Here is a 12,264-nt window from a genome sequence, read left to right on the forward strand (position 1 = left end):
CTGAGGGAATTGAACCGATGATCATTCTAACCCAAGGCAGCATCCCATCATCCTGAGTGGTCTTCTCAGTTTTATTCTTTAAGGAATATAATCATCATTGCTGTCAGGGATAGAGACCAACAGTCAAAGAAAGGTTTGTGTAGCTGTGTTAAAGGGAAGGGTGGATAGCTCAGGATGATGGGATTCTGCCTGAGCTTTGTTTGTTCATGGGTTCAATTCCCTCAGGTGGTCTATGGTCTTCTCGCTTTTATTCTTTAAGGAATGTAATCATAGATAGAGACCAACAGTCAAAGAAAGGTTTATGTTGAAAGGAAGGGCAGTTAGCTCAGAGTGATAAAACAGTTAGCTGGTATTTGGGACGATTGGAGATCGAATCTCACCAGGTGTGGGACCTGAATAATTTCAATTTTTGATTGACTTTTCCATTCCAACACCTAGAATGAAGACTTAAAACTGATCCTAAATCCTCTCCAAATGCCGATGGGTCTCGGTGGTGTGATGACAGTGTCAGTGATTATGAGCTGCCTGTGGAGGAGACCCTGGTTCAATCCCCGCCTGTGCCACTGTGGAAGTGGTGAAGAGGACGCGCAAGAGGAGGAGGATGAAGAGGATAAAGAAGAAGAGGAAAAGCAACAAGAGGATGAATAATAATAATAAATAAATAATTTATTGATACTAACTTAGTTTCAGGCATGCACTAACACTAACATACATTGATTCATACATACCTTCAAGAGGACTCAAGAGGACGAGAAGAAGAAGAAGAGGACGAGGACCAGCGAAGAAGAGGACACGCCCAGCAAAGAGGAACGTCATATTATGTAAAATAATCTTGCTGTTTTTTTTCTTCACCAACATCTCCATGTCTGCACAGGCAGGATTCAAACCAGGGTCTTCTCCACAGGCAGGTCACAATCACTGACATTGCCATCACACCACCGAGACAAACCAATGTCTAGAAATATTTTTAGTCGCATTTAAAGTCTTCATTCTAGGTGTTGGACTGTAAAAGTCATTCAATCTCAAAGTTGAAATCATTCACCAAACAACTCCCACACCTGGTGGGATTCGATCCCCAACTGTCCCAAACACCAGCTCACAGTTCTATCAGTCTGAGCTATCCATCTGTCATTTAAACACGAACTTTTCTTAGACTGTTGGTCTCTATCTCTGACAGCAATGATGATTATATTCCTGAAAGAATAAAACCAGGAAGTCCACAGACCATCTGAGGGAATTGAACCCATAACCAATTCACCCCCAGGCAGCTTCAGATCATCCTGAGCTACGCTTTGAATCACCTGACTGATCTCCAAAAGTCGTGTGATCATAGTTTCAACATTCTCAGACGCTCAAAGATTTCACCCAACAGCCACACACACACACACTCGCACGAGTGTGTTTCCTGTGTGCAGTTATTTGTATTACTATAAATATCAGAAGAATATAATCTGACTCATCTCATGTGTACTTTTATTTTATCTCACCTTTTCTGCCTTCTTTCAGTCAACTTTAGGGTCAACTCTGGAATTGGCTATTGGTCCAAGGGAACTTTTTTCTGTCATCGGTTCAGCTGTAATAGTATCTAAGACAAACATCCTGCAGCGAGAGGTTTCCTTGGCGTTCTGCCGAGATACTGTATCATAGATGGGAGTTCAGGTATCAAATCAGCAGCTGAGTCATGGTTAGTCTAAAATCTTTGTAATTAAATGGAAAAGCACTCTGGAGACAGCAATCCCTCGAAGACAATATGTTCTCGATACACACTCAATCTGGAAATAATCTGAATCTCCCATCATACTTTCTATGACTTTACAAGTAGATCTTGACCTCCTCAATATGGCTGACATGTTGATGAACATCCCAACAGCAACCTGAAAAAAAATACATATTCATACTTCCAGAAAAGGGAGATCTCTGCTCTTTGCAGAGTGGATTCAGACATAGAGGATCTACCACAGAGTCTGTGCTGAAACTGGATTTAGATATTAAGTAAGCCTTGGCTACTAGCGTGGTGTTTTTGACACATTGATAAAAAAGCTGATGTTAAAGGCATGGAGGACTGTGGAGGAAGAAACTGGATGAAAAGTGTGGTCACCCAATACAAGTTAGGCTAGAATCAGCAAAAGGGCAAATGGTTTACGAAGCGTGATCAGACAGAATCTTGCTTGATTTGTCTATGGAAATGAGTGGACTCTTTGAAAAGCCAGTAAGACTTCTTAGTTATGACTCTTTGATCTTCCTCTCCGAAAATCCACAGTTCTTCTAAATAGAAAATGTCAGTTGGATAAAAAAAAAAAAAAAAAACCCAAGCAACTCTGGTCAACATCTAATCACTTACATTTCAGTCAAAACCAGAGAGTCTCAGTGGGGAATGTGGTGTTGAAGCACCCAAGGTCACCCCTGCAGCATTTCACCCGCTATTCAGTCCAAGTTTCAGTCTCTAAAAGTGACGAAACAGCAGAGAACCACCTCAATCAGAAGACAGCCCTTTCACACAGCTGTTTTGTAAAGAAATGAATACGACCAAATACAGGCAAATACAGGCCGAAGGGAATTCAAAAGCTGGCTTTCCTTAACAAGAGTGAACAGATTAGGTACTATCATCAACATGATAGTGTAATAGGACTTGGGTATCTATTTTAAATACTGAAGGAAATATGAAGCATTTGTATATATTATCCTCCTGTACCAGGACAATTCATTCCTTTTTATTCCTAATCCATGACTTGATGAAATTCATTCTCCAGTTTTACAATGTAACTCATTTGTAAATCATTTAGGATAAGGCTGATGTTCTCTGACAACAAACAAAACAAATGAGCCTGAAAGTCATTATGATGTTGTTTTTGCTCCTTAAGACTCTGAAAATGTCCGGATTTAAATAGCAGAATTAATAAGATTTCCGGGGGAGCAAGCTGTTTGAGAGTTAAGCATGAAAATGTTTCAGTCACAAGCTTCAACACCAAATCTTCAAACAGCTGACAGCTCCAACACCCTGAGCAAACCCAGCTGAATGATGGTCAAAGGCCTTGACTGATGGTTCATCGTGTTTTATTTTTGTGAATCTGCTTCACTCATGAACTCACCGTAAGAGCTAAAAAAGAGAACACAAAACATTTCTATCCCTTCTCAGAGAAAGCCTTTTGAATCGTAGCTCTTTGAAAGCAAAAACTAAAATCATGCATTCCCCAGCTGCTGCAACATGAAAACCACGCCTTCCATAACTCCATAACAACCATCTCCGATAGTTGAATGCCATTGTTTCCAACTTATATTCTGATTTTAACGTCATTTCCATATCAAACAAGCAGTTCCAACACACATACCATGAAAGACAACACAAGTCACACAATTACATTGTTTTTACATGAATGAACACACTTGTAAATTAACTACTGAACAACCAGGAGCTCGGCTAACGCCGATTAGCATTAACGCTAGCAAAACACGTCTCAGCAAAAACTATCCTAGAAAAATCACACAAAAAGCACAACAATTCCAACTCGGTGTTAAACCTTGTATTAACTTAAACAATCACGAACCTTGTGCCATATCAACCAGGAGCTTATTAATAAAAATTTCTTCTCACTCCGTGACTGTACTTCTTCGGGGTGCTTTCAAAATAAAAGTTTCCATTTCTAATAATAATTAAATAATAACCTGGCTTCAAATAATATTAATAAACTTAATGAAAAGACCATGTGCTTAGAAGCAATAATCACATCAAAGGTCATTTACAAATATGCTTTCTTAAATCATGTGTCTGCCGTTGAACTTCAGTTAAATGACACTTATTTGTTGCAAACATCAGAGAACAAAACAGAAACAACAGTGAGTTTAATACGAGTACAAGATTTGTAGAGTTAATATGAGCACAGGCAGGTCTGCAGACCAAATGTACAAAAACTAACGGGAACCGATCCATATGAAACCTCAGCAGCTCCTCTTGAGATGGACCAAACTCATCAATCGTGAATCCATCATACGCTCAGATCCAGAAGACATTTTTTTAACCTGACAGCTCAGTTCATGGACAACATCTGAGCAGTATTTATTTACATTAAGTCACTCGTAAAAAGAAGAAGTAAAAGAAGTCCGCTGTTATCAGATCAAATAGCTTTATATGACGTCTCTTTATGGTATTTTATTTTGAAAAGTTTTACCGGAAATATTTATCATTTGTAGTATCGCCAGCTTTATCTTTTCTGTAGATACCATTCGTTTCTGCCCTCAAGCTTCCACTGGAGGGGAGAGACGCCTTGCTCACAGTATAAAGACTGAATCTGAAGACTGCAGCTGGTTGCCTTCATCATATTGACAAAATGACTTTGTAACAAACAGATTTTTCCCCATTTCAGACAGACCGGGACACAACAATGCTTTCACTAAATCATTCAAACTGACAAAGTACAACAATCTTTCCGAGAAGTTTCATCCTTAAAGGTTTTTACCATTTATTGTGCAGGTTTGAAACTGGTCCGACTTTCCATCTTTCCTGAGTAATGATAATAAATGTAAGCTGTGGTAAAACTCCAGCATTCTTAACCTTAACTAAATATTACAATGTTGTTAAAATATTAATGTGACTGCTCTCTACCATCATAAAACCTCATTTTATGAAGATTTCCCACATTTCAATGTTCATACTGACTTTGAGGGTGTAGCTTATGACCACCAGATGGGAGTATAGAGAAATGCAAAGAAGTTATCAAGCTAGCAGCTAAGTATTTAGATATCACTTCCGGTGAGGACATACAAAATAAAAGCCTCCTAAATAACTGCAAGCGCTTTTTTATCCTATGTTTATGTATATAATGACGTACTTTTCTAAACAAATGTACAATTTTTTTGTGTATAAGATATTCACAGTTCACATATTTGATGTTGGTTGTTTTGTTTTTACTTGGAGTTATCATTTAGAAGACATGAATCTTGAATGTAGTTTTCCTTTTCCTGCCTCAGCTCATGTCCCACCACTCCATATACTGTAGTGGACCTAAGAATTGTATAATGCAACTCAGGTGGGTACCTCTTTGGCACCTCCCTTAGCTCCTCCCCATGTTGTGTGGGGTGACTATATAAAGGCTCAAAATGGCTCCATTCAGCCTCTTGCTGAGCTGGTGCGGTTACCTGATCAAGGAGGTGAGAAGGGTCCCCATCCTGCATGTCTGTCTGTGTGTGTAATTAAAATCTGGCTTCTCACTAACATGTGGTGTTTTGTCTTTTTGGTTTAGTTGCTGCTGTTTTGTTAGTTTGTTTTGTACAGTTTTGGATTGTTTCCCTTTGTTCTGTTTTATGCAGTTCTTTGTTTATCCAGTTTGGTTAGTTTAAGTATTTTTGTCCCATTTACATTTGTAATATTGTTTTATGGATTAAGTTGCTGGTTTTGTTGTTCCTTTGAGTTTCAGTGTGGCCTGATTGTCATCAGGTGGGAGGCTAGGCACCGTGGTGTGGGCCTCACTTCCTATTTTGCATGCAAGTAGACACTGGGGCACTTCTAGTGTGGTTGTAGTGGTTTCTTTTTGTAGTGTTGCATCCCAAGTTAAGGAGGGATGCTCTCACCCAGTAGTATGCTTCCCACTGAGGCTCCAGCCCATTGACTTTAGTTTTCTGTTGTTTGGATTTTAGCTTTGTTATAGTCTGCCTTCTAGCTTTTTTGTTAATAAAAAATCATTTTAGACATGTATCTTGTGTTTAACCCTTTCTTTTTCTGCAGGAGCAGTCTTGCTTTTGCTTTATTCATCAGCATTTTCAATAAATAAATTTGTTTTATTTACATTCCTGTCTCTGCCTCCTCAGTCACGACCCTGTATTGGTTTTCCAGTTGTTATATCTCGGGGTGCAAGTCCCCAGGTGACGTTGTTGGCCCGTACAACTCCTTATACTACCCACTCCTTGCCACATACGCTAAGATCCACGAGGACAACATCTTAACAGTTACTGTTGGGTCTCTGAGAGAAATGGGATGTTGAGGTGCACTCAGCCGCCCCAGCAGCAGAACATCTGTCTGTCGTGAAGGTGGCGTCACTAAACTGAAGAAACGGATAACAAGGAAAAAATAAAAACCAGGGAAAAGTAGTTAAACATGGCCTTAATTAGGGTAAAATTTAAGCCCATAAGATAACCTCTTCTAAAGCGAACATTTTCAGCAACTTTTTCTGCAAACAAACTGGGAAAGCAGAGGCCATGTTAAGTTGAAATGATACACTACTGTCTTTACTACAGTCAGTTTGATAAAAATATAGAGCCAAAGTCATTGATATCAAAGTGCAGTTACCTAAATATTTGCTGCAGGAGTCCAGACGAGCAAACAGGACGTGGAAGGTTCCACGTACATTTAGGGCCACCCAAATCTTAATATACTTGATTGTACTCAGATGTACGTGAACTACATTTCTCTTCTTTGAACACTAAACATTGGCTCTTATTTTATTTTTTTTCTCATTTACAGTCCAGTCCTTGTACCCGACCATTTTGTGCTTTTTGTTGAGGCCACTTAAGGATTGAGAATAAAACAAAAATTAATCAAGTTGTTAAATACTTCTAAAACGTAGGAGCACAAAGTGACTGTTTGACTGCCTTTGGATATTTAAATAAGACTGCAGTCTTAATGATAAAGTTAGATTTATTGACCACACACCGAAAAGAGGAATTTTATTTTAGAAAATGTTAATTTCTGCAAACAGAATTTCTGTGATGATCCTTTCAATATGTTCTTTTGACTTTGGAAAAAACATAAATAAACAGATACATCTTCACTGTTCTCCAGCGCAGCTTCAAGTCAGACTTGATGTTATCCCAAATTAAATGACAGATATATTGCTAAAGTTCGCGGATACATGCGCGCGCCTTTCAAGAAAAAAAAATAGATGAGACGTCATAATGCGAAGAAAAAAGGAAATTGCACAATTACTTTTTTTGTATTCATATCTGGCCGACGGACTTTCCGGGTCTTTGTCTTTTGAACTTCTCACAGACGGATATCGGGAATTGCTTGTGAAAAAATTAAGAGCCGAAGTGTGTCTATGTATTTATTCGTTTTCCGGAAAATGCGACTGGTGGCGTTTACTGTCCTGGCTGGAGTTCTGTGTATTTCAGCGACGGTAAATTCGGGTAAGTAAGCTCTGTCACTGGACTGCGTCTGCAGGCTCCAGACGACCTGGCGTCAGCTTTTCGAGTTAAAAACGTGCCCCAGACCTGATCAGAGAACACAGCAGCAGAGGAAAGGATGATGGAAGGTTGACGCTGAAAACTGACCCAGATTTAAACGCAGGACAGAGCGGAAACTGTGAAACATTCTCGAATCGATTAATAAAACAACTTTACAAAGACCGATTTGTTGATCTTGTTTTTTTATTTTTATTTAGAAGCCGATCCTTTCAGGAAACGGGGGTCCACAGCTGTCCTCTCCCCGGGTCCAGTGGCTGAGGAGATAATCGGTGTCACCTGGAAACATGGATCTGACGTCGCCGTTGAGTATATTGCGGATGAAGTTGTCTTCAACCACCATTTTGAAGGTGCAGTTGTGATTTCGGCCTAAAGTGATGAGATTAAAGATAAAAATTCGGGCAGATTTTTGATCATTGGTCTCAAAACGCACCTTTGGGTTATTGTTTCATTCCCAATCTCACTGAAGCTCTTTTATCTATTCAGCAAAACTCATTGCCTTTAACTCTATAAAATGAATATATTTGAGAGAATTATATTGAGTATACTTTAATAAGTGGGCCAGAAGGATCAGTAGCTTTTTAGCGAAGACAACAACTTGTCGTTCCGCGGAGGTTCCACCTGCCCTAACCTTAACCCTTTCATGACCTTTCTCGGATTTGTAACTTTTCAACGCGCACAAGGTTCATCCAGGTGCAGGAATCCGAGTCGAGGTACTGGATCAGGGGCAGTGATTTGGACCAGTGTGTGGGTCTATGTTTTGCCTGGTCCTTGGACCTTAGCAGAGCAATTCAGTTTCTCCTGGTCGCGTTACCCAAACCCTTTCCTGTCTTTATTTCTACTTTTGTCCATCTTTGGAGGACTGAAAATGACAAAACAATGTGTTATTTCCTTTTTTTTTTTTTAAACCAAGAAGCAATAACACACTGAAGGAAAAACAGACACCCAAAAAGCAGAATATGTCCTCTTGAAATCTTAAAAAGTTCAACAACAGTATGTGTCTCGTATTCAGATCGCTGTGAGTTCAATAGTTCAACTGGTAATCTGAAGATCAAAAACCTGACTGGAATGGACAGCGGCATTTACACAGCAGAGGTCAACGGCAAAGTCAGAAGCACCATTGAAATCCGGGTCATCTGTAAGTGGAGGAAGTTTGGCTGACGTTCGGCTACATGTCTTTCTGAGCTCCAGTCGAATGCACTTTTTGTTTTCTATGGTTTCTGTTTCTATCAGCTCCTGTCCCCACGCCCGTTATCCTCACCAAGTGCAACGCTGAGATGACCTACTGTGTTGTCACCTGTGAAGGCAAAATCACCGCCGACATGGAACCGGTCGAGTATTTCTGGAAAGATTTAGACATGATCAAGCGTGAACCCAGGCAGATAATCATAACTAAGGTATGGACAGAATTCTAATGTTTGTGGGTGATTTGACCAGCGTCGTAATGTCGTTTCTACTCTGATGGAGACCTTCCAATTCTTTTAGAATTTAATGTTGGTTTCAGTTTTGAGCCTCAAGCTAATTTAAGGCTGTTTTCTCCCGATTGATTAGGAGAGATTGGACAGCTCAGTCAGCTGTGTTTTAGAAAATCCTGTCAGCTTCGAGTTCAGCAAAAGAGTCAAGAACCCTTTGACTACTTGTGAGTCATCACACCTGCAAATATCCGAATATATCCATCCAGATAGACCATGAATTCTCCACATTCTGACACTGTGAGAGTGCTAATGTTTGAACACACTGTTATTTTCCCACTCTTCGTTTTCTCTCAGGGGCTCCAGACTTAAGCATTCTTGTTATAATGTTAGCTGCCGTGGTCGTGGTCCTGAGTGTCGTCATCGTCGTCGTTTTCGTTTGCAGAAAAAGTAAGAATCCACAAAAATACACATACTTATTCCACTTAATTGAATAAACGCAAACTTGAGATCATTTTGAACATATTTATTGGCACTCTTTCTTTTTGTTGGTTTGGTGCGCTCTGTTAGATTTATGGATTCACAGAAAGATGAACACTGAAAGCTGAAGCTTTTTACTTTAAAGTAATTTTATTTGACTTTTGTAATTGGGCAGCTTTTCGAGGACATTCCTCAAATGGAGGTAAAGGGTGGCGCAAAGCCGAGTCTGCCTGAGAATCTGCATATTTTTCTGGTTCACTTGATATCAAAACAGCCCAGCGACAGCTGTTTGTACATCTGGGGTTCGTCTTAACAAGTTCGAGGCGCCTGAAGGCCCAACAGCTCAGCCGGCGATGATGACAGAGGGTGAATGTGAAGAGTCGCTGCATCCGTTCTGTAGATACTGACTCACAAATAAGCCAGGATTGCAAAACAAGTCTTGATCACGATCAGTGATGGCATACAGTGAGCTAACACAAGTATTTTCTTCTTTCATACAGGAAGAAATGTACAAAAGTCAGAGGAAGGTAAGATAAATCTTCTGTTCACGTCGTACAATGAAAAGCTGTGTATGCTAACAGAAGATCGGCCATCAGCACCTACTGAAGTCATGGTGTGATGGTGTTTTTTGAACTGGCCATGACAGTCCTTTTATTATTCAACAGAGGGTGCTGGGATGCTTCAAGCCATCAAGAAAACTGGTGAGTGAAACGTTACCGTTGATGGCAAAAGCATAAAAAGTCAGAAAAGATGCATTGCGTTGACGACGATTGTTTTGACAGAGGATCCACCTGCTAAGTTGTCGAATGGAGAAACATTCAGACGGGAGCTGAAACACACTGGGACGTCTCAGACCAACACCACACCTGGTGAGTGAAGTGTTCTCTCATCTGATAAGAGGTGAAATGCCACCATCTGCAGCCTCTTTTATTAAAATAGCAGAACATGTGCCGTGAGTCAGATTGTTTGGGTTTTGACAGTTTTTTTTTTTATATATATTTTTTTTTTTTATCAATTAACAGAGACCCCAGCAATCATGTCAGAGGTCACGCTCACTACAATTTTGTTTGTCCTGATCATTATGAAGCTGCGAGGCACTTACCGTACTTAGCTGGTTGATAAAAATAAAACGAACATGCAGAGATTGTAAATGAATGAGAATGTTACATTTAAGATAAATTTCCCCCCAAAAAAGGTTGATTTGGCTGATTTCTCACACTGTAAAAGATACAATGCTGTGAACGTGCGTCACAGCAACTGTTCCACTATTCAGCAGAATATGAACCATGACCATGTCAGAGGATGAAGAATCTTCTGGCTAAATGTGTCCCCACACACCAGCACTGACACACTTAAACTAAATGTTATTGTTCCAGATAGGTAGGCATGTTTTTTTTTTTTTTTTTTTTTTTTTTTTTTTTTTTTTGGGACTATTTTTTAGTTGCAGCACAAATTTAATCTGCAGGTATTTTTATGAGTTCAATATGTAACATTTAAATGTTAAAACGGTGTCTGCTGTCCAAAGATTTGGAGTCCTGGCTGTTCCAATATGAAGATTTAATGCCCTCTACATGTTGAAACCAGTACACATGCAGCTTTTCATCATATATGAGGTGTTTAAGCCGGCTGTGACAGTTCTGTTATTATTCAACAGAGGGCGCTGCAATGCTTCAAACCAACGAGAAAACTGGTGAGTGAAATGTTACTGTTGATGGCAAAAGCATAAAAAGTCAAAAGATGTTTCTGCATGTTATTCTGTGACTACCACCACACCTGTGTTTTCTCATCTAATCGGAGGTGAAATACCACCATCTGCAGCCTCTTTTACTAAATTAGCAGAACATGTGCTGCGATTCAGACTGTTTGGGTTGTGACAGTGTTTTTTTTTTTTAATCAATTAGAAGAGACCTTAGAGGTGCACGAAACACCCATGGTGGGTCAAACATCTGACGTGTCAAGAGAGATGGGCGGCTGACCTGGTGAGTCAAAACTGTGGCACAGAATTGATGGCCAAAGAATCACATTCAAGATTTAAACGGGAGGATTTAACGCTGAGAATATTTTCTGATTTCCTGCCGGCAAAAACTAAACTTTGCCTTTGATAAGACACAAATCGATCGTCGACAGTGGCGTTTCTTGTTTTTGTCAATACATTTGATCAAGAATCCAAAAATAAGGCTGCTTGTGTGTGATATTTTAGACCCTGCGGCCGGGGAGGACCACAGCTGAAACAATCTCGCCTCCTTTTAAACACGACGTCTTCAGTGTGCTCACCTCCTCCCTGAGGAAGACGAGACGAGTGCTAAAAGCAGTGTTGCACGCAAACAGCTTCATCTACAAAGGGATTGTTTTGGGTGTGAACTCCTTCACCCCATCGGGCAGTCAGAAAGATCTTGCACTTGTACTGTGATGTTCATGTGTAACAAAGTTTTGGATGTATAAAACATATTTGTATCTGTGGGAATCTCCTCCTCCTCCTCCTCCTCCTCTGTCTCTAACAGAGCAGCAGTGTATGTGGACCGTCCTGCTGGCACTCTGTCCTTCTACAGAGTCTCCTCTGACACACTGATCCACCTCCACACCTTCAACACCACATTCACTGAAGAACCTCTGCATCCTGGATTTGGGTTCTGGTTCTGGTCACCTGGTTCCTCAGTGTCTCTGAGTTGAGTAGAAAGAGTGTCCTCCTGTCAGAGAATCACCGTTGAACAGATAGTTCAGTCTGTGAGCAAAAGTTTGGTGAGCAGCCAGGGTTCATCCTGATGATGTGCAATTATAGACTGAATTAATGATTTCAGATATATATATATATATATATTTTTTTTTAAACTTATTTTTTTCCAATCAATGCAAAAACACAGAAATACAAGGGGGGTAAACACTTCTTTGTCACATAGAGGTACCAATTTGTCCATCTTACAGCACATAGGCCTTTTTTTATTCGTAAGCTGTAGGTAATTTGTTTCATTGATCGAATTTCATCACAATGTCCAGCCATTGGAGACATTTGATAGTTGACATCATTATTTTTCCAATTGTGACTATAATCATCGAATTGTGTTAATTTGATCTGTGTTTATGTGTTTGATTACCTACTGTATGTCCATTATCTTTGTTGGATAGATGGTGATTTATATCTGGCTTATATTGAGGCTTATAAAGACATTTCGATTCTGGATATTTCTTTTTGGTCTCAAAATGA

General features: G+C 39.8%; 1 protein-coding gene across 1 annotated transcript; it reads left to right on the forward strand.

Moving 5' to 3' along the window:
• Positions 1-6,947: 6,947 nt before the first annotated feature.
• On the forward strand, positions 6,948-11,828 carry LOC140293151 (uncharacterized). The gene is made up of 12 exons (XM_072379515.1): positions 6,948-7,116; positions 7,371-7,520; positions 8,183-8,308; positions 8,404-8,567; positions 8,722-8,809; positions 8,940-9,032; positions 9,563-9,589; positions 9,728-9,763; positions 9,845-9,931; positions 10,717-10,752; positions 10,964-11,041; positions 11,263-11,828. Exons 1-11 carry the CDS (start codon positions 7,029-7,031, stop codon positions 11,035-11,037), a joined length of 969 nt encoding a protein of 322 aa, XP_072235616.1. The 5' UTR covers positions 6,948-7,028; the 3' UTR covers positions 11,038-11,041; positions 11,263-11,828.
• Positions 11,829-12,264: the final 436 nt, after the last annotated feature.

This window comes from Leuresthes tenuis, unplaced genomic scaffold (assembly GCF_036924035.1).
Source record: "Leuresthes tenuis unplaced genomic scaffold, fLeuTen1.0.hap1 SCAF_1, whole genome shotgun sequence".
Lineage (NCBI taxonomy): Eukaryota > Metazoa > Chordata > Actinopteri > Atheriniformes > Atherinopsidae > Leuresthes > Leuresthes tenuis.